This window comes from Anomaloglossus baeobatrachus, chromosome 1, assembly GCF_048569485.1.
Source record: "Anomaloglossus baeobatrachus isolate aAnoBae1 chromosome 1, aAnoBae1.hap1, whole genome shotgun sequence".
In the NCBI taxonomy this organism is placed as follows: Eukaryota; Metazoa; Chordata; class Amphibia; order Anura; family Aromobatidae; genus Anomaloglossus; species Anomaloglossus baeobatrachus.
The window spans coordinates 819,127,535-819,152,643 of NC_134353.1; the positions used below are offsets into that span (position 1 = coordinate 819,127,535).

Here is a 25,109-nt window from a genome sequence, read left to right on the forward strand (position 1 = left end):
AATAGGGGGGCATGTCACCGATGAGCGATTTTGACCGTTTATGCGATGATTCAAAATCGCTCATAGGTGTCACACGCAAAGACATCGCTAAAGCAACCGGATGTGCATCACAAATTCCATGACCCCAACGAGATCGCTTGAGCGATGTTGCAGCGTGTAAAGCGGACTGTAGACAAACTTGTTAATACTCTCCAGAGTACAACGGACGTAGTCTAAAGCAGGCGTCCCCAACCTGTGGCTCGGGAGACACAAGGCTCATGGACCAGTGATTTGTGGCTGGCAGCTGTCTTCTAGCTTGGTGCATAAGCACCAAGTATAGCAAACAGTAAAGAGTAGGTCGCCAGAAGATGACAACTTTTGTGAGTAGCCCAACATAAAAGGGAGTAGGGTAGAAACCCCTAGATCTTTGTATACTGCCTTGGTGTGATTTCTATGGAAACGTTTTGGTTGTGATTATACCAGTAATGGGAGCTCTGGGTGTCACTACTGGGGGGACAAGAGCTGAATGTGGCTCGCGACACTCTTTAAAGGTACCGTCACACTAAGCGATGCTCCAACGATCCCAGCAGCAACCTGACCTGGCAGGGATCGCTGGAGCGTCGCTACACGGGTTGCTGGTGAGCTGTCACACAGGCAGATCTCACCAGCAACCAGTGACCAGCCCCCAGCCAGCAGCGACGCGTGGAAGCATGCTGCGCTTGGTAACTAAGGTAAATATCGGGTAACCAACCCGATATTTACCTTGGTTACCAGCGCACACCGCTTATCACTGGCTCCCTGCACACCTAGCCAAAGTACACATCGGGTTAATTACCCGATGTGTACTCTGCTACGTGTGCAGGCAGCAGGGAGCCGGCTTCAGCAGATGCTGGTAACCACGGTAAACATCGGGTAACCAAGAAGCCCTTACCTTGGTTACCCGATATTTACCTTCGTTACCAGCGTCCGCCGCTCTCATGCTGCCAGTGCCGGCTCCCTGTTCCCTGCACTCCTAGCCACAGTACACATCGGGTTAATTACCCGATGTGTACTCCGGCTACGTGTGCAGGGAGCAGGGAGCCGGCACTGACAGCGTGAGAGCGGTGGACGCTGGTAACGAAGGTAAATATCGGGTAACCAAGGTAAGGGCTTCTTGGTTACCCGATATTTAAATTGGTTACCAGCGTCCGCAGAAGCCGACTCCCTGCTGCCTGCACATTCAGTTGTTGCTCTCTCGCTGTCACACACAGCGATGTGTGCTTCACAGCGGGAGAACAACAACTAAAAAAATGGTCCAGGACATTCAGCAACAGCCAGCGACCTCTCAGCAGGGGCCAGGTTGTTGCTGGATGTGACACACAGCGACATCACTAGCAACATCGCTGCTACATCACAAAAGTCATGCCTCAGCAGCGATGTTGCTTAGTGTGACGTGACCTTTAGACCTGAACGTATCTCTCAAGGCCAGAAAGGTTGGGGACTTCTGGTCTAAAGTGTATGGGGGGGCTTTAGATTTTGGCTAGACTAACTAATAGGTATTAGATGTTTGGTGTAGGCTTGGGAAAAAAAAGATAGTGAATGCTGATTTTCAACTTGCTGAATTCTTGTTTTCAGGTGTCTGTCTTAGGGTACCTTCACACTTAGCGATGCAGCAGCGATCCGACCAGCGATCTGACCTGGTCAGGATCGCTGCTGCATCGCTACATGGTCGCTGGTGAGCTGTCAAACAGGCAGATCTCACCAGCGACCAGTGACCAGCCCCCAGCCAGCAGCGACGTGCAAGCGACGCTGCGCTTGCACGGAGCCGCCGTCTGGAAGCTGCGGAGACTGGTAACTAAGGTAAACATCGGGTATGGTTACCCGATGTTTACATTAGTTACCAGTGTGAGCAGGGAGCAGGGAGCCGCGCACACTGAGCGCTGGCTCCTTGCTCTCCTAGCTACAGTACACATCGGGTTAATTAACCCGATGTGTAATGCAGCTACATGTGCAGAGAGCCGGAGCCGGCAGCACAGGCAGCGTGAGAGCTGCAGAGGCTGGTAACTAAGGTAAATATCGGGTAACCACCTTGGTTACCCGATGTTTATCTTGGATACAGCTTACCTCAGCTGTCAGACGCCGGCTCCTGCTCCCTGCTCGCTTCATTTGTCGCTCTCTTGCTGTCACACACAGCGATCTGTGTGTCACAGCAGGAGAGCGGCTTTGAAGAAAACGAACCAGGGCTGTGTGTAACGAGCAGCGATCTCGCAGCAGGGGCCAGATCGCTGCTCAGTGTCACACACAGCGAGATCGCTAATGAGGTCACTGCTGCGTCACAAAAAGCGTGACTCAGCAGCGATCTCGGCAGCGAGCTCGCTGTGTGTGAAGCACCCCTTACTCCTCTGTTTGCACGCTTTGTGCACACTTGCCCAAAACCAAGTGTATGCAGGGGGAGGTCAGGAGGAACAGCTATTAACCGAGTGTGGCTAGCACTAAGTTAGATTAACTAATTTGTTGAAAGTGTAATCTTTGTGCTGCTTTTATGTAATAAGTGATTCATATTTCCTGGGTATTGTGGCTTTCACAAGTCTCTATCTAAAAAGAAAAGATCAGTTAGGAGATTTCAGACATATAGACAAGAGGCTTCAAATAAAAAAAGCTAAAGTACTTCATAAAGTATGTCTACAATGGAAGTCTTCATGTATTATTCATGGCCTTGGTTTATTTATAATCACATATGATGTTTTTTGCTATCGGGTAATTCTCTCTTTCAAGAGACTTTATCGTTACAAATTCCCCCAGATACCTCTATTGTTACTGCCATAAAGTGATGGTCCATTAAGAACTGAGCTCCACAAGCCACAGCACCATAGACGGATACCCGACAGCACAGAACGCTGAAGAAACACTGTGTCTTTATTTCCCACTACCGATCCGTCACCTGATCGTCTATAATACTCAGCACTATGTGACGCCCTGGGCAAGCCAGGGGTCACAGGTCATGACACCACCACACCCTACACCCCGGATAGGTACACCAAAGCTACACAAAAATCCTTGTTGCCTTCCTCCAGGGGCTGATGTCCACACCAGGGGGCGGGCCAGGCGGTTGGCTCCTCCCACCGAGGAGTTCACAGCCCTGGAGGCGGGAAAACCAGGCAGTTAAGCTAGGGAGGTGAAGGAGTGAAGAGTTCAGTTTAGGGAGAGGAAGAGTTAAGAGTGAAGTGGTAGAGGAGCAAGAGAGAGGAGTAAGGTGGAAGAGAAAGTGACAGTTGAGAAAGCCTGAAGTTGGTCCGGGTGTGTGCCCCGGACTGAGAACAGCAAGGTTAGCAGACGGCGGTGACCGTCTGCAGGAGGGGCTGCTTGGAGGTTGCCGAAAGGACCGTGGACGGGTGGTGGCCCGGCGGTACCGGAGCGGTATACGAAGAGAATCCAGCACCATTGGCAGGGGCCTTTCGGATCCCGGCAAGGCTAGGAGTCGCCGTGAATTTGCCAAATCCGTCAGTGAAGGGGACCTCTGGGTCTCCCAACAACCAAGTCCCGATTGAAAGCAACAGTCCAACCGTTAGAGAGAGACACCGCCACCGCCAAGGCACCAGTTTCTCAGGGCCAGCGCCTGCGGGCAAAGAGGGGCTCCTCCGGCCCATATCCAAGCCGGGGAGCGGGTTACCGGTGGGAACCCATTGCTACCAACATAGACTTAGGTGCAGGAAAAGGGACCGTCACCGTCAACTACTGGGGGAAAGCAACAGCAGCCGTCCGTGGGAACCGTCGTTCCAGCCATATGTTTTACCGAGAACTGTGTCCCCGTCTCAGGCTGAGTGAGTACCACAGCAGCCGGACCCGAGCAGTGGGAGAGCGCAGCGTCCCCTCCTCCGCCCGCGATATACACATATATACAGTTAGGTCCAGAAATATTTGGACAGTGACACAAGTTTTGTTATTTTAGCTGTTTACAAAAACATGTTCAGAAATACAATTATATATATATATAATATGGGCTGAAAGTGCACACTCCCAGCTGCAATATGAGAGTTTTCACATCCAAATCGGAGAAAGGGTTTAGGAATCATAGCTCTGTAATGCATAGCCTCCTCTTTTTCAAGGGACCAAAAGTAATTGGACAAGGGACTCTAAGGGCTGCAATTAACTCTGAAGGCGTCTCCCTCGTTTACCAGTAATCAATGAAGTAGTTAAAAGGTCTGGGGTTGATTACAGGTGTGTGGTTTTGCATTTGGAAGCTGTTGCTGTGACCAGACAACATGCGGTCTAAGGAACTCTCAATTGAGGTGAAGCAGAACATCCTGAGGCTGAAAAAAAAGAAAAAATCCATCAGAGAGATAGCAGACATGCTTGGAGTAGCAAAATCAACAGTCGGGTACATTCTGAGAAAAAAGGAATTGACTGGTGAGCTTGGGAACTCAAAAAGGCCTGGGCGTCCACGGATGACAACAGTGGTGGATGATCGCCGCATACTTTCTTTGGTGAAGAAGAACCCGTTCACAACATCAACTGAAGTCCAGAACACTCTCAGTGAAGTAGGTGTATCTGTCTCTAAGTCACCAGTAAAGAGAAGACTCCATGAAAGTAAATACAAAGGGTTCACATCTAGATGCAAACCATTCATCAATTCCAAAAAATAGACAGGCCAGAGTTAAATTTGCTGAAAAACACCTCATGAAGCCAGGTCAGTTCTGGAAAAGTATTCTATGGACAGATGAGACAAAGATCAACCTGTACCAGAATGATGGGAAGAAAAAAGTTTGGAGAAGAAAGGGAACGGCACATGATCCAAGGTACACCACATCCTCTGTAAAACATGGTGGAGGCAACGTGATGGCATGGGCATGCATGGCTTTCAATGGCACTGGGTCACTTGTGTTTATTGATGACATAACAGCAGACAAGAATAGCCGGATGAATTCTGAAGTGTACCGGGATATACTTTCAGCCCAGATTCAGCCAAATGCCGCAAAGTTGATCGGACGGCGCTTCATAGTACAGATGGACAATGACCCCAAGCATACAGCCAAAGCTACCCAGGAGTTCATGAGTGCAAAGAAGTGGAACCTTCTGCAATGGCCAAGTCATTCACCAGATCTTAACCCAATTGAGCATGCATTTCACTTGCTCAAATCCAGACTTAAGACGGAAAGACCCACAAACAAGCAAGACCTGAAGGCTGCGGCTGTAAAGGCCTGGCAAAGCATTAAGAAGGAGGAAACCCAGCGTTTGGTGATGTCCATGGGTTCCAGACTTAAGGCAGTGATTGCCTCCAAAAGAATTCGCAACAAAATATTGAAAATAAAAATATTTTGTTTGGGTTTGGTTTATTTGTCCAATTACTTTTGACCTCCTAAAATGTGGAGTGTTTGTAAGGGTACCTTCACACTTAGCGATGCAGCAGCGATCCGACCAGCGATCTGACCTGGTCAGGATCGCTGCTGCATCGCTACATGGTCGCTGGTGAGCTGTCAAACAGGCAGATCTCACCAGCGACCAGTGAACAGCCCCCAGCCAGCAGCGACGTGCAAGCGACGCTGCGCTTGCACGGAGCCGCCGTCTGGAAGCTGCGGAGACTGGTAACTAAGGTAAACATCGGGTATGGTTACCCGATGTTTACATTAGTTACCAGCGCACACCGCTTAGCTGTGTGTGCAGGGAGCAGGGAGCCGCGCACACTGAGCGCTGGCTCCTTGCTCTCCTAGCTACAGTACACATCGGGTTAATTAACCCGATGTGTAATGCAGCTACATGTGCAGAGAGCAGGGAGCCGCGCACACTGCTTAGCGCTGGCTCCTTGCTCTCCTAGCTGCTGTACACATCGGGTTAATTAACCCGATGTGTACAGCAGCTACATGTGCAGAGAGCCGGAGCCGGCAGCACAGGCAGCGTGAGAGCTGCAGAGGCTGGTAACTAAGGTAAATATCGGGTAACCACCTTGGTTACCCAATGTTTATCTTGGTTACAAGCTTACCTCAGCTGTCAGACGCCGGCTCCTGCTCCCTGCTCGCTTCATTTGTCGCTCTCTCGCTGTCACACACAGCGATCTGTGTGTCACAGTGGGAGAGCGCCTTTGAAGAAAACGAACCACGGCTGTGTGTAACGAGCAGCGATCTCGCAGCAGGGGCCAGATCGCTGCTCAGTGTCACACACAGCGAGATCGCTAATGAGGTCACTGCTGCGTCACAAAAAGCGTGACTCAGCAGCTATCTCGGCAGTGAGCTCGCTGTGTGTGAAGCACCCCTAAAGAAATGTGTACAATTCCTACAATTTCTATCAGATATTTTTGTTCAAACCTTCAAATTAAACGTTACAATCTGCACTTGAATTCTGTTGTAGAGGTTTCATTTCAAATCCAATGTGGTGGCATGCAGAGCCCAACTCGCGAAAATTGTGTCACTGTCCAAATATTTCTGGACCTAACTGTATATATATATATATATATATATATATATATATATATATATATATATATATATATATATATTTTGTGTAATGACATCTTTGCAGTTCAGACTCCCCTTTTCTTCTCTAGTTTCCTGGGGGCTGATTTATATAAATATATTGGGGGGGCTAGTAATGGAGCAAATAAAAACTATTACTACTTTAAAACTATGTAGATATGAAAAAGACGCTTCTCCCTTACTGCAGCATCTTGTTCAATGTCTCTGAATATTTTTCCAACATCTTTTTATTTGTAAACTGTAAATAAAAAAATAAATATTTCAGTGCATGTCTCATACTTTTCAACATTTTTTAAGTCCTTTTTCAGGCAGAATTCATCTGAAATAGATGTTGTGTGCACCACACAAGTGCCATCCCAGTACCACTATGCTCACTACCATAGTGCCAATATTTCCAATACCCTAGTGCTTATTACACTAGTACCACTGTGCCAACTACCATAGTACCAATATTCCCATTACTCCAGTACCACTGTGTCCAGTACCAATGTGCCCACTACTCATAGTACCAATATTCCCATTACCACTGTGCCCACTATTCATAGTACCAATATTCCCATTACCCCAGTACCACTGCGGCCACTACCATAGTGCCAATATTTCCATTACTCCAGTACCACTGTGCCTACTAACATAGTACCAATATTTCCACTACCCCAGTACCACTGTTCCCGCTACCACAGTACAAATATTCCCAGTACACCAGTACCACTGTGCTCACAACCATAGTGCCAATATTCCCATTACTCCAGTACCACTGTGTCCAGTACCACTGTTCCCACTACCATAGTACCAATGTCATTACCACAGTACCACTGTGCCCAGTACTCCAGTACCACTGTGCCCACTGCCATAGTACCAATATTCCCACTACCCAAGTACTACTGTGCTCACCACCACAGTACCAATATTCCCAGTACACCAGTACCACTGTGCTCACAACCATAGTTCCAATATTCCCATTACCCCAGTACCACTGTGCCCAGTTCTAACATAGTACTAATATTTCCATTACCTTAGTACCACTGTGCCCACTATCATAGTACCAATATCACTGTGCCCAGTACCCCAGTTTCACTGTCCCAATACCCCGGTACCATTGTGCTCAGTGCCACAAAACATGACTTTAGTACATTTCCTTCATATTAAACTGTATGTTTGTTGTTATATCTATTCATTCCTAGATATACAAAATAAAAGATCACCATTGGAATACTATCTAAGTAATGCCAATGAGAACCAATTCCATCTGACTAAATCTTTTCAACAAAAGATAAATAATGGAATTTAAATGCAAAAATTCAGGTATTTATTCCAAAACTTAAAATGTAAAACATTGATACAGGATGAATGACCACAAAAACACAATTGGTCATTTACATGACAAACACCAGATACATCAATACAGTTAATAACAGGGGGTCAATTGTTTGCAGCATTAGTACAGACACTGAGGTCTTGGTGCCAAGGTATTTACATTGACCTCCTGGAGCAGTGTGACATAATCTATTCATCCCTATAGATAGCATACACAAGTGTTATAGCCAATGAGTGGTCCCATTAAGTTTTAAATATATACAGAGTTATTGGATTTTTCTATTCTATTGTGGCAGTAAAGGAAAAACAGGAATTGCAGCCAAATTGATGTCACTTTTAAATTATCTTCTATGAAATTGATGGCAATTGTCAATTTATCAGAATGCATAATAAGGGCTTCAATATCAACTAATTCAAAAGGTGACAACTGAGAAGTTGTAATAATGTTGCAAAGTATGTATAACACATCTCCCCCCCCCCATCCAGGGAAAAGAGGGAAGGGGGGACATATTTGGTTGTCATTGATATATTGAGCACCTGTAGTTATCACTAGCATGAGGTGCATCTGTGGAAGTATAACTGTGGCGTTTGTTGCACTATAATGAGGGTATTGTTTTGGAGGCGCTCAAACGTCCTATCTTGGTCTGCTACGCATGGACTGACCGCAACTCTCCGGACCCGAACGGCACAGCCTTAGGCCTCATTCACACATCCGTGTCTCCAGTACGTGTTTGATCGATTTCCTTACATGCCGGAGACACGGGCACACGTAGACCCATTAAAAACAATGGGTCTGCGCTCACATGTGTGTTTTGCCATGAACCGTGTGTCCGTGTGGAGCATACGTGTGCTCCACACGTAGACATGTCCGTTTTTCTCTGGCATCACACGGATGTCATTTGCTTCCGACCCTTGCTCATTATGCTCATCGCATATTTATTGCACTGCGGGCCGGAAGCAGCAGCGGGGAGTCGGCAGGGCGGGAGACCGTAGATCAGAGCCACGGACAGCAACGCCAGGGACAGGTGAGCAGAAAGTTTGAGTTCTCTGTGGTATCACGGATAGCACACTGAGGACACAGGTGTGCCATAAACACGGCACACGGAGGGCAATACGCACCTTTGACACGTCCATGAAAAACGTGCGTGATTTTCACGGACATGTGAAAGAGGCCTAATAGAAATATATGAAGCGGTCAGGAGAGCCGCAGCCAGTGCGTGCTTTAGTAGTCCATGATCACACAGATTGGAAAAGGCGGCTGAATGAGCCCCTTACTGGTGTAAGCTTCAGCCAGGGCAACTGTGGCTATAGGGACGTGTTCACACAATGTGAATGCTGGGTTTTTTCACAGTATTTTTTTTTTACGGAAGAAAACCTGCTGAGTTTAACAGTTCAAGCAAAGCGGAAGTGATTTTGTTCAAACTCCTGCTTGCCGTGCGTTTAAAGACGCAGGAGAGCGGTGTGATTCTTAATGCAATTGTGTCTTTAAGTGTCAAACCACAGCGTTTCTGTTAAAAAAAAAAAAATCATTTAAAAAAAAAAGGACACTGCGTAAAATCTGCATTAGAAGCTTACATAAAAAGAAAATATGCATAAAATCCAACAATAATAAGAGATCAATACTGTATGTTTTGATGTGGACCCCGGCCTGATATACACATCTGTGGTGGCCCCAGCCTGTACAGGGGCCCGTGTGACTAGTGTGGACCATGGAGATGCTGAACTCCCCATTCTAATTAAAAATGTATAGGTCCCCTCTAGGGCTCTGCAGTCACAAAGCCGACTTCATAGCGTTGTGGCCTACTTACACTGCACAATGTGCACAGTGCCAACGTTTGCCGATTACAGATAGGCACTGATCAATCAATCTTCATCGCAGAGGCTGCCATTATTGTCCGCAGCACAGATCCTCATTACACAGGACCCTGGGCTGAAAGGAATGATTATTTTTGTTTTCTTTGCAATCCAAAACATTATCACTCCCGACAAATGAGTTTTTACTCTTATGATTGGTAAACGCTTCCTTATGTCTGACCACACAGCTTGTTTGCAGTCTGTTACTAAGGAGACGCACAGGTCTGTAGGAACACACAAAATTAAAGGCAATTTGAGATTTCTTTTCTTATTCTTAGGCCGGTGTCCCACTTGTGATTGCCTCGCGTGTATCTCGCGGTGCATCACCCGGCACGGACTCTCTCTCCTCACAGGAGCGGGTCTGTTACATGCATCTCTATGCAGCGGAGACGCTCCTGTGAGGAGAGGGAGTCCGTGCCGGGTGATGCACCGCGAGATACACGCGAGGCATTTACAAGTGTGACAACGGCCTTGTATTCAATCTTTCATCCCTATGTATGAGAGATTCTCAGTTAGAATCACTTAGAATGAGAGCACAGACCATGTCCTAATGATATAGAGAGGGGGGGGGGGATGTCTAGGGGACACACTAGAGCCTCCCACCTGCACACTGGCAGAGGACACACTATAGCCCCCCACCTGCACACTGGCAGAGGACACACTATAGCCCCCCACCTGCACACTGGCAGAGGACACACTAGAGCCCCCCACCTGCACACTGGCAGAGGACACACTAGAGCCCCCCACCTGCACACTGGCAGAGGACACACTAGAGCCCCCCACCTGCACACTGGCAGAGGACACACTAGAGCCCCCCACCTGCACACTGGCAGAGGACACACTAGAGCCCCCCACCTGCACACTGGCAGAGGACACACTAGAGCCTCCCACCTGCACACTGGCAGAGGACACACTAGAGCCCCCCCATCTGCACACTGGCAGAGGACCCACTGGAGCCCCTTTGCCAGTGTGCATGTGGGGGCTAAGGGGCTGCAGTGTGTCCTCTGCCAGTGTGCAGGTGGGGGGGCTCTAGTGTGTCCTCTGCCAGTGTGCAGGTGGGGGGCTCTAGTGTGTCCTCTGCCAGGGTGCAGGTGGGGGGCTCTAGTGTGTCCTCTGCCAGGGTGCAGGTGGGGGGCTCTAGTGTGTCCTCTGCCAGGGTGCAGGTGGGGGGCTCTAGTGTGTCCTCTGCCAGGGTGCAGCTGGGGAGGCTCTAGTAAGTCCTCTGCCAGTGTGCAGCTGGGGAGGCTCTAGTAAGTCCTCTGCCAGTGTGCATGTGGGGGCAGAGGACACACTGAAGCCCCCCACATGCACACTGGCAGGGGACTTACTAGAGCCTGCCCAGCTGCACACTGGCAGAGGACACACTGAAGCCCCCCCCCCCCCCCACATGCACACTGGCAGAGGACACACTGAAGCCCCCCCCCCCCCCCCCCCCACATGCACACTGGCAGAGGACACACTGAAGCCCCCCCCCCCACATGCACACTGGCAGAGGACACACTGAAGCCCCCCCCCCCACATGCACACTGGCAGAGGACACACTGAAGCCCCCCCCCCCACATGCACACTGGCAGAGGACACACTGAAGCCCCCCCCCCCCCACATGCACACTGGCAGAGGACACACTGAAGCCCCCCCCCCCACATGCACACTGGCAGAGGACACACTGAAGCCCCCCCCCCACATGTACACTGGCAGAGGACACACTGAAGCCCCCCCCCCACATGTACACTGGCAGAGGACACACTGAAGCCCCCCCACCCACATGCACACTGGCAGAGGACACACTGAAGCCCCCCCCCACATGCACACTGGCAGAGGACACACTGAAGCCCCCCCCACATGCACACTGGCAGAGGACACACTGAAGCCCCCCCACATGCACACTGGCAGAGGACACACTGGAGCCCCCCCCCACATGCACACTGGCAGAGGACACACTGGAGCCCCCCCACATGCACACTGGCAGAGGACGGCCTGGAGAACCTTGCACACTGGCGGAGGACACACCAGATATGGACGCCCTGGAGCCCCAGCTCAGCAGGGAGTAGACGTCACCAGCCATGTCAAAATACACTCACTTGTGTGTCTTGTACGTCACGGATAGCCCCGCCCACTTACAACGTCATCACCGTCATTGAATTAACACAAGAAAAGAAAACCCCGCCTCTTCTCTATAAAGAGCCCGTGAAATCTGCACCGCAGGCCTATACGTGCTTGGAGTGACTGAGACAGGAGCCAATCAGCGGTGCATGTTCCGTTTCGTTCGCGAGAAAGCAAGTTAGGCTGCGAGATACAAAATCTATTGCTCAGCTGCAAGTCGGGAGGGGAAGAGGGAGTGAGCGAGGAAGATGGCGGCTCTTAGTGAGGAGGGGAGGTACGGGCTGTCCTGCGAGAGGGGGCCACAGGACCAGACCACCGTGCTTCACGTTAAACTCACTGAGACCGCCTTCAGAGCCTTGGAGAACTACCAGAACACTAAGGTAAGTGACATAGCGGACACGTTAGAAGTGGGGCGCTGTGGGCACAGACCCCTGTAATGGCCGGGCTGTGAGAGAAGTTAGTGGGGGAGTTCGGGAAAGTCGGAGAAGTGCCCAGAAACTGGCCGTGCTATAGGTGAGGGCGGACGGGGCTGCCTGCGCGGTGATCCAGCTGGTCCCTGGTCTCCAGGTGCACAGGGCAGGCAGCTGTCCGGGATATGCCCTCTGCTCTCATATCTGTCCCCTCCTTTGTGATATGCCCTCATATCGATCCTTCTGTGATATGCCCTGTTAGTGGCCATCGTCCTCTGTCATACACCCTCATATCGACCGCCTTCTCTGAGATATGCCCTGTTACTGGCCCCATTATCTATGATATGCCCTGTTACTGGCCCCATTATCTATGATATACCCTCATCGGCCCCATTCTCTGTGCTATGCCCTTATATCGGATTCATTTTCTGTGCTATACCCTCATATCTGCCCCATTCTCTGTGATATGCCCTGTTAGTGCCCCCATTCTCTGTGATATGCCCTGTTAGTGGCCCCATTCTCTGTGATATGCCCTGTTAGTGGCCCCATTCTCTGTGATATGCCCTGTTAGTGGCCCCATTCTCTGTGATATGCCCTGTTAGTGGCCCCATTCTCTGTGATATGCCCTCATATCTGCCCCCATTCTGTGATATGCCCTGTTAGTGGCCCCATTCTCTGTGATATGCCCTCATATCTGCCCCCATTCTGTGATATGCCCTGTTAGTGGCCCCATTCTCTGTGATATGCCCTCATATCTGGCCCCATTCTCTGTGATATGCCCTGTTAGTGGCCCCCATTCTCTGTGATATGCCCTCATATCTGGCCCCATTCTCTGTGATATGCCCTCATATCTGGGATATGCCCTGGTAGCGGGCCCCATTCTCTGATATTCCCTCATTGGCCCCATTCTCTACCCCCTTCCTCTGGGATATGCCCAGTAGTGGCCTCCTCTTCCATGTCTGTCCTGAGTGTGTACTTCTGCCTCCATATTGTATAGAGTGGCCATTATAATGTTTCCATAATGTTCCTGGTAACTCCGGGCCCTGGTTCTGCATATCTAGGGGGATACTAACAGCATTGATATTGTCATGGTCCACTCCTCGGTGTCCGATTTACGTAATGAGGACACAAGATAACAATGTAGAAAAGTCCTATGGCAATATGTGTAAATGGTTAATAGGATTCTGTGGATTTTCTTGATTTTCTCACTTGTATGGCGTCAGTGAGCAGTGACTGCTATGGCCGCCATAATTGTGGTTTCTGTTCCCGGCCATTGTTAGGATGGGGTTTTCCTCTGGTCGCTGTGACTATATATCTGCATGGGCGTTATATGTGTACCTGTATAGAAAGCTGAGTAAGCGTCTATAAAAGCTGAAGGGTGGCTCATAATGCCGTGTTGTCAGTCCTGTTCACCCCCATCCCCCCTGTCTGGTTGTGGGGATTTTATATTGGCTAAATGTTTAATGATGTGGCCACCTCCTATGGCTACATTCACTGGTCGCAGCCAGAGCAGATCTTGTTTTCCAGTTTTCTGCAACTTCCTTTTAAAATTTTGTTTAAATTAGATCCAATAAGTTCTTTTGAAGTGTAAGAATGTAATAAGTCTATCTTCATGTTCTGTAAGTTGTCTGCCGGTAGTGTTATCTGTGGGGAGGTCGCTGCCGTGAAGTCCTGTCTATGTGGCAAGTGTGAGCAGGGTTAGGGCTGACTGGTCATGGGGGCTGTATTTTGGATAATATTGCTTTATTTGGAGCAGTTTCCCTGGGACGGCTCTTAAATAGCAGTGCGGCTCCCAGTGCGTATACAGCTCTCCGGTGCCAGCTGGTCTCGCGTTCAGTCTGTGGCGTTCTGCTGAGCTGTCACTTCTCACTTCTCTAGCCTTGGGCCTGTGAGGCGTTTTTGCAGCTTTTGAGTCTGACCTGACAACACTAAGATTTATTACATTCATTAGTGTATTATTGTGGATGTCTAAATACCTGGATTCTATTAATGAGCAGTTTACTTAACATATAAGTAACTTTACATTATTATTCACCTCCTGAGATGATCAATATGTCCGATCACATACAGTGAAGCTGAATACCATCTCTTCAGTGGTCATCTGTTGTAGCTTGTTACCCGTGCAGTGTTCACTGACTTTGTTGCTGGTTTTCTGGATTTTAGGGTGGCCATATGGTATTTGGTGTCCCTATAATGCAGAATGTCTATTCACCGCAGTTAACATAGTACTTTGATGGTCTGGGATTGCAAACTAACTTTCCTGTACGGCTTGGTAGGTCCTATAGTGGGCAGTACTACGGGGCACACAGTTCACCCCTGTCATCTTTGGTAATTTGTGGTTCTCCCCTCCCAACATAGATTGTAGCACTGGGTTGTTCCCACCACCAATTGCTCAAAACGCTGCTCGGAAGTGCGGATAACGCAGAGCGGGGTGCAAACCCCCCGACTTGCTCTGTGCCTCGCGCTGCATGCTTGGGGGGGTGGGCACACTTATGAGCAGTGAGTTGGCAGTTTGTGAGGATGGGTCTCTGGACCTTGACTGATATAGACTAGATTGTCTTCATGACTAAGGCTACTTTCACACATCCGGTTTGAGCAGTGCGGCTCAATCCGGCTGTGAAACCTATGCAACGGATGCGGCAAAAATACTGCATCCTTTGCATAAGTTTTTACATGCGGCCCGTCCGTTTTTTTCCGGTTGTGGCACACTGAGCATGCGCAGTGGAAGAAACCATATGCGGCGTCCGGATGCGTTTTTACGCATCGCGCCGTATTCGGCGTCCATAGGCATGCATTGAAAAACGCGCCGCAGTGGCCGGATTCGGCGCAATGCGTTTTTTTTGCCAGACAAAAAACGTTACAAGATACGTTGCCTCGGGCCACCGCTTTACTTAATTTTGCCGCATCCGGAAACATACGGATGCAACGCAAAGCCATCAGGCACAATCCGGTAACAATGCAAATCTATGGGGATAAAACCGATGCGGTACCGGATCCGTTTTACCCGTTTTTTTTTCCGGATTGTGCCTGATGGAAAAAACCTGATGTGTGAAAGTAGCCTTATTGCGACGTGTACATTTTACTGGCCCCTCACCGGATATACCCAGGACACAGCTGCGGGCTCCACCACAATGGTCTCCAGTCTGGGGCTTGCATACATTTGTCATTTATGCCATGTTAATTAATTTGTAAGTTGGGCTCATCTATGGCCTCCAGGCAAACGTTCTACCCACTTTTGAAAATGTTAGTAAAGCTATCCTGCACTGGTGTAATAAAACGGCGAAAGTTGCAAAACTTTGGGAAAATACAAGTTTCAAACATTTTTCAGCATTTCAAATGTTTGTGGCAGAATTATGGCCCAAAAGACTAATGACTGGAGCAGACAATTACCGTACTCCGGTTGGTAAACCAAGGATATGTCCAGTCACTGAGCGACCTGTGCAGCTTAGGGTACTTTCACATGGAGCTGTTTTTAAAGCATTTTTAACGCCCCATAGGTCTAAAATTCCTGTCAACAGATTGTAATTTAAAGTTTCTCAAAAACAAGTTACAAAAAAGTTGTCCAAACGTGCAGATTTTTTATGGAAGGAATGATAGGGCTGTATTTCTGTAGATCCTTTTTTTTCTAGGGTGAGATGAGCTGATGCCGGTGCCGCCTGGCAGCTCCTCGCTCCCCTCACTAAACGCACAACCTCTTCGGCCGCCATAAGTACTAATACTGTCTGGGTGGAAAATCAACTGTGTAGTTTAATGTGGTCTTTTTTCCTATAGCTTGCTATTTCAGTCTAGGAAGACATAACTTAAGCAAAAAAGGGGGTTTCCAAACTGGATGTCTAGATAAAATCTTCTGGTCTATCTTGAGGACCATATAGATGTTTTGGCCTGTTAATGTCCGCTAATCATCTATATAAGGCTAGTTCCACACTTGCGTTCAGCGCAGTCCGTCACTATGGAGAATAGCGCAGTCCGTTAACGCACTGCGCTATTCTCCATAGACTTGTATGGACGACGCACTGTAACGCAAGTGTCTGCGTTGCATCCGCTGGATGACGCAGCGTCGTTATTTTGACGCTGCGTCGGGCGGATGGAACGCAGCATGTAACGTTTTTCTGCGCTTGGCGGAGTGTCAAACGCAATCTGCAGGAATCCGTTAGGCGTCCGTTGTTTTATAATGGACGCCTATGGTGGCGGATTCCGTTAGAATGTGTCATTTGACGGATTCCGTTAACGCAGCTGTTTACACAACTGCGCATGCTCAGATGTGTAAAGACAAGGACAAAAAACTACAACGGATTGCGTTATTTTGTACGATCTGTAGAGCATGCGTTGTCACTATATGCAACGCATCCGTTGCATGCGTCACACAACGCAATGCTACGGATCCCATCCAACGCAAGTGTGAAACTAGCCTAAGGCAATCAGACTTTGTGCTGCCAATTCACATGGGCCAACAGAACAAATACAATTGTTCTGTCCCCACACATCTTTATTGGCAGCACATCTACTGGTTAAAGCGCATTTACAATTGCCTGTTATGATCAAGCATTCCTAGGAGCACTCAATAGTCGGTTATTGTAAGCTGCCAAACACAAGATCAATGTGCAAGATGCTCCTTTCTCAGGTAAAATTATTTTTTTTTTTGGCTTGATTACGGCACTGTTTACCCATAGCGATCATGCTGGGGCACAGTTTCCCTAAGGCTAAATTCACACTTGCGTTTTTGCATCAATCAGTTGGTTGACTGATGCAACGCATGCATTGGAGATAGTGGCGTGACTGATGCTGCGGCCGGCTTTTGTGAACGATCATTCACACAAGCTGGGCGATCAGCTGATCGTTCACAAAAGCTAGCTGACGGGCGATCCCATGGGGAATATGCCCCTGAGTCAGGGATTGTTGGCGTATTTACACAGGCTGATGAGGCTTTAAACCCTCCTTGTGGCCAATAAGCCTGAGTCATAGGAGCATTGCACTGAATGGTTTGCAGTTCTTTTGGAAATACTCTTATCTGTGCCATAATCTGCCATGCACAGAGATGTTGGCCAAGATGTGTCACCTCTTATCTGCTGATATTATCTACATAATGAATTTTAGCAAGATCATCTTAGTAATTAAAGTAGATATTGATTTATTACATGCTCTGGATTTGACAATCGACCAAATGTCACTAAATCAAGTGTAATGTTTGTGAATCCATTAACAAAAGTTCCTTGTGGGAAAAACAATGGCTGTTCACCAAGTTGGGTCCAGTCTTTAGCCTTTAGGTTACATTCACACTGAGTATTTGAGTCTTTGATGTTGCAGATTTTTATTTGCTGCATGTCTGCATCTATTAGCCAAATTATGTTTTGTGTTTTAGTTGTGTTTTATACATCAATTTTCATTGTGTTTTTGACTCTGAATCTTTTTGGGTCTGTCATGCTTTAAAGGGAACCTGTCAGGTCCAATATGCACCCAGAACCACAGACTTCTGGTCGTGCCCACTACGTCAGTTAGAAGACAGGACGCGTACACCCGACTTAAGTGCGCATGACCGAACCTCTGGGGTCACGCGTACTGAGCCGAAATCCAGCGTCGGGCGGCCACGGCAGCAGAGAGGTGAGGGAGATCATCCTCAGACGCTGCACATTCATTAGCATCTTGGCACACCCACAGGGACGTACTAACATGCTAAAGGGGCCGACTAGCAAGGGAAGCAACTAGTCCTCACGCTCATTAGCATACGATAAAAGCTTTAGAAATACTTTCTTTAAGATCTCTTTATCTATGCTAGTGTATACAGGGACAGTTAGGCAGAGATTAGCAATATACGGTGCACCCAGAACTACTTGTGGTTTTGGGTGCATATTGCACCTGACAGGTTCCATTTAAAGCTATTGTTCTTTTGATACTTCCTGGCAGCAAAAAAAATCAGCATACCCACAAGAGAAATTGGGATATGGATTTCAGACATGCACCACAGGTCATTTTGCGCAACATAAAATCATGTACTATGCTGGAATGGAGATGCTGCGTTTGGTGCGCAACAAAAAATGATGTGCAGACTTTAGCTACGGTCAGTACACTATAGTGTGTTTGTGCTAAGGACTTGCTTGCCATTGTATTCATTGTGATTTATGAAGACCCCAAACAGTGTAAAGGCTTTGGCGAGTGTTCACATGGAGGATATTTGGATTATTCCAGTAGTTTTTTTTTTATGCCAATTAAGATTCTTTTTACAAGACCAGCAAAAGCTGAGATTCCAGAATTTTTTTTTTTCCTGACTGAATTGGAAAACTGGTGTTTTTGTTTCTCTAGTCTATTTCAGTGTTTTTGCAGCTTTTTTTCACTATAGAAAGCAATGAGGAAGTGCAAATATGCAACTGCTGTTTTTTTTGGTGACTAAAACTATATTAGGCTATGTGCGCACTTAACGGATTTTGCCGCGGATTTGCTGCATGTTTCGCTTGTACATCGCTTGTCTGCGGTTTTGCAGGGAAGTGATGTCATTACAGGAAGAGGAAGCCGTGCAGAGAGTAAACACACACATATCACAGACACAGACATCACAGACACATAGAACACACATAGAAAGAAAACGGAAATATAGAAGACAAAGAATGTGGGCTCCGCTGCATATTTACCTTCCAGCCAAGGTAAGCACACAGCGGCGGCCCGGTATTCTCAGGCTGGGGAGGGAGAGGGGCAGGGATAATGTCCCCTGCCTCACTCCCCCTCCCGCAGCCGAGAATATCAGCCGCAGCTGCCCCGGGACTGTCGCATGCATTATGCGGCAGCACCGGCGTGTCCTCGGCTCTTCTTGCTGCCGTGTAGCAGTGGCAGCAAGGTAATACAAGGGGTTAATGATGGGGGACCACCGCTATTAACTCCAGGCTTGATCATGGCAGCGTCTGTGACAGCTGACATGATCAACCCGTAAGTAAAGTGAATAACACACACACCGAAAAATCCTTTATTTTAAATAAAACAAACAAGCCTCGTTCACCATTTTATTAACCCCTCCCGCACCAAAGCTCCGGCGTAATCCACCGCTCCGGCGTAATCCACTGGTCCTGCGCTGCTTACATCCAGCCGCGACTGTCACAGACACAGCGCTGAATGAAAGCAGCAGACAGCAGAGGTAATTACCGGTCATTTCCCACGGCCGGTAATGTGAACTCACTGCCGACCGTCGGAAATGCAGCGATCTGTCCTCTATCTATCTATCTATCCCTCTGTCTGTCTATCTATCCCTCTATCTATTCTTCTGTCTATCTATCTACTATCTCAGGATTAAATGACTTTTTTTTTTTTTTTTCTTCAATGTGCTTTATTGCATTGAATGCAATAAAGCACATACCAACCCGCACGCGGCAAAACCGCGGCGATACCGCGGTAAAACCGCGGCAAACCGCATGCGGTTTTCGGGTGCGGTTTCCCGCGGTTTTTTACCGCGGGTGCGGTAATCTTTGAGAGCATGCGGAATTTTCTCAAGAAAATTCCATTTCCCAGTGCGCACATAGCCTTATACGTACTGTATGCAAATGACAGACGGCAGCTAAACCTGCTTTTGTAGGAAGCTTCTTTACTGCCAAGAGCAGGTTTTGCTGGCAGAAAAAAGCAATATGTGAATACAGCCTTAGGCTCTGACACATTGTTCAAAAACGCTGCAAAAAACAATCACAGATCAAAATCACTCACAAGTCTTGTCAGTTGTTTTTTTTTTTTTTTTTTTTTCCCCGCATACAAGATGGGTAAAAATTCCCCAGAAAAGACATCTGGATGATTGCTGTTGGGTGTATTTGCAAATTTCATAGCGTACGGTGTCAGCTGCCTGCTATTAATGTCAAATGGACCTGGCTAGTGTACTCGGTCAGCCACCTGCGCCAGCACATGGGCTGCAATGTAGTGCACACTGACAACATAAGTTTAGGCTTCAGATAACCATATTTTGGGTCTGTGCTCAACAGATTAGTGTGCCAACAGATTAGCAATATTAAAAAAGTAGCATGTGATATTAAATGGGAATAATTTCAGCTGTCATCTGCAATTGTCTTACCTTTTGGATTCTAAATCCAGAGCAAATTACAGAACATGGACTTCCTAAACCAACATCCACATGTAGCAATAGTTTTCAATTTGAATAATGGACATGCTGCGGATCCTTCAGTCCTCTGCACGCTTAGTACGTGCATTTTTTTTTTTTTTTTTGCTGCTATTTTGGTGCAGTTTTGGGTGCTAAACTACATGCATGATCTTCCCCAGCAAAGTCTGAGAAATCAGACTGCACGTTGTTTATTTGCCTGCAGTTTTGGTTGCAGAAAAAAAAGCAGCATGTCACTACTTTAATACGTTTTGCCATTGACAATGTTAAAAAAAACAAAACGCAGGCCAAAACATGGCAAAAACGCATGTTTTTTTTCAGCCAGAGGGTGCGTTTTTTGCTGGAGAAACAAAGCTGCAGTGTGTGCACATACCCTCATTGTAAAAATGCTGTGCTCAGTCGTTGTGGATGTCACTACTTTAGTGACAAATCAGAGGCACACATAGTTAGAACGTCCATATACAGTACGATAGATGTCATATGGCTCCCCACAACTTTTTTCCTTTATGTTTTTAGTGTCAGAAGATGAGAAAACAAAGTATAAGCTCTGTGCGCACTAGGCCGTTTTGCCCGCGGATTTACCCGCGGATTTGCTGCAGAAATTTCTTGAGAAATGTCTGCAATCTTTGTGCAGACATTTCCCAGCAAATCCTATGAGAAAAAAAAATAGCTGTGCGCACTGTGCGGATTTTTCTCAAGAAATTTCCTTGAGAAAATTTTCTCGAGAAACTTTCTTGAGAAAATGAGCATGTCCATTATTTTCCACAGGTACCTGCGGTATACCCCCAGAATTTCACTCCATTCACTGTAATGTAATCACGAAATTCCGGGGGTATACCGCAGGTAGCAAATGATGTGCGGTATACCCCCGGTATAGCCGCGATTTACCTGCGGTAATGCTCATCGCTGCCTGCGGTTTTGCAGGAAGCGATGTCATTATGCCAGGAAGAGGAAGCGGAGCAGAGTAAACAGACGTCACACTCCCTGGACGCCGCACAGAAGCACTTCCGTGCGACCTCCAGGTGCCCGTGCAGTCTGTGTCCTGCTCCGGCCTCGCGGCTGCCTGCACTGCAGGGTGTCAGTGTGTGCCCGCAGTATCAGCAGCTTGTCACGCTGCAGCGCAGGCAGACACTGACACAGGCAGACACTGACACTGCACTGCAGGGTGTCAGTGTGTGCCCGCAGTATCAGCAGCCTGTCACGCGGCAGCGCAGGCAGACACTGACACCCTGCCATGCTGGGAGCCGCGGGGATGACGATCGCTGCTGTCAGGAGGTGAGATCAGTACCTGCTGTGATGATCTCCTGCCTCCTGACGTCAGCGCTGTCACTGCTGTCTATGCCCGTCTCTCGAGCGACCCGAGACTGTCACTAGCGGTGACGTCACGGGCTCTCGCGATACTTCTGACAACGGGGCGGGCATTGAAGTCAGTGACAGCGCTGACGTCAGCATTACAGGAGATGATCACAGAAGGTAATGATATCATCTATGCTCCTGATGGCAGCGCTCGGCATCCCCTGCAGTGACCTGGGCTGACCTATTGATGTTAGCTCAGGTCACTGCATTGCTCTCCCAGCCAATGGGGAACATTCTGTTCTTCATTGACTGGGACAGCGACTATGGTATGGATCGCCGTGCCCCCCCCCCTTATTGGATTACGCCGGACGTGGAATTGATTGTTCTTTTCAATAAATTGGTTAAAGAGGGAATGTTTTGGGGAGTGTTTCAAATAAAACTTTTTTTGTTGTCTATTTTTTTTATTTCTTACTGACTGGGTTGGTGATGTCGGGTATCTGATAGACGCCTGACCTCACCAACCCCAGGGCTTGATGCCAGGTGACATTACACATCTGGCATCAACCCCATATATTATCTCGTTTGCCAACGCACCAGGGCGCGGAATGAGCTGGGGCGAAGCGCCAGGATTGGCACGTCTAATGGATGCGCCACTTGTGGGGCGGCTGCGGCCTGCTATTTTTAGGCTGGGGAGTGTCCAATAACAGTGGACCTCCCTAGTCTGAGAATACCAGACCACAGCTTTCCGCTTTACCTTGGCTGGTGATCCAATTTGGGGGGGATCCCACGGTTTTTGTTTTAAATTATTTATTTAATGTAAAATAACAGCGTGGAGTGCCCTCTATTTTGGATTACCAGCCAAGGTGAAGCTGCCAGCTGTGGTTTGCAGGCTGCAGCCGTCTGCTTTACCCTAGCTGGCTACAAAAGATGGGGGGACCTCACGTCGGGTTTTTTTTTAATTATTTATTTATTTTATGGCTAAATACAAGGCTAAGCACCCTTTAGGCTATGTGCGCACGTTGCGTAAATACATGCAGTTACGCTGCGCTTTGTAGCGCAGCGTAACTGCATGCGTCCTGCGTCCCCTGCACAGTCTATAGAGATTGTGCAGGGGCCGTGCGCACGTGGCGTTTTAGAGCGCAGCGCTTCGGCTTCTGCCGAAGCGCTGCGTTCTAAGAAGTGACATGTCACTTCTTCCGTGCGCTTTGCCGGCAGCTCCTGCTCTGTCTATGGGAGGAGCTGCAGGCAGAGCACATGGAATCGGCTTTTTTTTTTTTTCACTACGGACATTTCTGCAGCGATTTAAAGCGCACATGTGCTCTTCAGATCGCTGCAGAAATTTCTGCAGTGACTGTAAGCAACGTGCGCACATAGCCTTAGTGCCACATGAAAGCCACTAAAGGGTGCCAGCTTAGAAAATGCAGGGAGGTGGGACATTCTATAGGTCTTTCTCATCTATCTATCTATCTATGGTCCGTTTCACACGTCAGTGAAAAACACTGACGTTTTTCACTGGCGTGTAAAACATGCACATGTCCCTGCATGTGCCGTGAATTACGGCACACGTGGGTTGTCTAAGTGCAATCCGGGCTCCATGCTCCGTGGCCCGTGATTGCACTTAGAAATCAACTCACCTGTGCGCGCTCCCGCTCTCCATGGTGCTGATCGCTCCCACGGTGCAGCATCCGGCCAGCGCTGACCCCCGCAGCAGCTGTTTCCGGGTCGGCTGTGTCGTGCATCATGAATATGCGCGACAGTAATGAGCCGGCTCAGAAGCAGCAAGCTGCACGGGCTGCAGAGAGCGCCACTGAAGCTGATTGAGTAAAAATGTTTTTTATTTTAAAAGCACGTTTTTTTCTGGCACGTGTTTCACGGACCATGACATCAGTGATGCCAGAAAAAAATGGACATGTCTCCGTGCGGCAATCACGCACATGCGGGTACGCCGCACGGAGACACGTGCAGTGAAAAATCACTGACGTGTGAGCAGACCCATTCATTATAATGGGTCTGCGTATGTCAGGGATTCTGGTACATTTAAAAAAAAAAGCACAAACGTACCAGAATCACTGACGTGTGAAACAGGCCTATCTATTCATCTATCCATCTTTCACTCTATCCATTATCTGTCTATCGATTATCTATGTTATTTATTGCAAAACCGCAGGGAGCAACCTGCGGCAAATCCGCATGCGTTTTTCCTGCGGATTTTTCCGCAGGTGCGGAAATCTTCAACTCCCAGAAGTTTCTCAAGAAATTTTCTTGAGAAAAATCACTTTTCTAGTGCGCACATAGCCTTAGGCCTTTTTGCTGCAGAAATTTCTTGAGAAATGTTTGTAACCTTTATGCAGACATTTCCCAGCAAAACCTAAGGGGAAAATAAATAGCTGTGCGCACATTCCTTTTTTTTCTGCAGGTACCTGCGGTTTTTGCCATAGATAAAAAATCCGCAGCAAAAACGCGGGTGCGGTTTTACCGCGGTTTGTGCCGCGGGTGCGGGATTCTTTCAGAGGGTTTGACTTTTTCTTAAGAAAAAGTCACTTTCTAGTGCGCACATAGCCTAAAGGGTTAGAATTTGGAGTGACTTGGTAATCTGTAAATTCGTCTGATTGTGAGGACTTTCCCCGCTCGTGGTGTTTGGTTCTTGAATGGACATAGCCGGCAGACGGGATCAGCTTGTCGTGTGCAGCGCTCGCTGTTACCTGTACAAAGTGCACTGGGTGCAGAACATTTGCTTCTTTTATGGCAGGTAACAGTGTGTCTTGTACTTCCACCATTGTTTTCCCTTTAAATGTGATCACATGACCGTCCTATGAAAGCGAAGTACGTGCTCCTGCTCCGCTTGACAGGATTAATCAGTGCTGCCTGCCTTGATTAGGGAGGCTTTAATGAATAGAAAAGAGACCTTAGAGACCTAATGCCCCAAAAATCCCTCACAGGAAACTGCTTATTGTGCAATTCTGGTTTTCTATAAAAGGGATCTACTGTTCCTGGTATGAGGTGTCGGCCTGAAACCCCTGCAGGTTTTTATTCACCGGTGGCCTCAATACTCCGCTAGAATATTTTTGTTCTTAATGTTTTCATGGGGCTTTTTTTCCCCATAATCTAAATATAACATTGCCAGACTACGGCGGCTGACTCCTTTAGTATTACTTTCTTTTAATCTATAGCAGTCTGGCAGATCTTTCTTACAGGAACATGTAAAACCCTAGGAGGATACTGTCATTCATTTTTCCAGACTATAAAGCGAGAAGGAAATCATGCATGGACAGAAGCCATTGTGCTGTGCCGAGCACATAGTCAGGCTCTGGGCCGGCCTAGTGACCCTTGTGCGCTGCTCACTTTTGTTCTTCTTGGCTGTTGTTTACGCACAGTCAGCTGGGACTTGGGGAAGAATTTGTGAAGAGTGATTCACGTCACATAATCGTGGTGAATGCGAGCAGTAGGCTCCTGCTGTCTGCAGCGGCCTGAAAGAAAACTTACAGCTCAAATTTTCCCCACTTAATGCAGGAGGATCAGATTACTCCCAGAATGAACACGTTGTCCCCGTCTCCAGCAATCGCTTACACTAATACTGCTGCATGTCAGCGTAAGGCCGCGTTCACACGTCCGCTAATCATC

General features: G+C 48.0%; 1 protein-coding gene and 1 long non-coding RNA gene across 2 annotated transcripts in view; one reads left to right on the forward strand and one right to left on the reverse strand.

The window, feature by feature from the left end:
- The window catches only part of LOC142300791 (uncharacterized), a 156,966-nt gene extending 145,236 nt beyond the window's left edge, over window positions 1-11,730 (reverse strand). Inside the window, exon 1 of the long non-coding RNA XR_012752679.1 lies at window positions 11,678-11,730. This is a non-coding gene — a long non-coding RNA (uncharacterized LOC142300791). The remainder of the gene's footprint in view (window positions 1-11,677) is intronic.
- Window positions 11,731-11,913: 183 nt separating this feature from the next.
- Window positions 11,914-25,109, forward strand: part of ELL2 (elongation factor for RNA polymerase II 2) — a 60,980-nt gene continuing 47,784 nt past the window's right edge. The window contains exon 1 of the mRNA XM_075325080.1: window positions 11,914-12,079. Coding sequence (XP_075181195.1) covers window positions 11,948-12,079 — 132 coding nt within the window. The 5' untranslated portion in view covers window positions 11,914-11,947. The remainder of the gene's footprint in view (window positions 12,080-25,109) is intronic.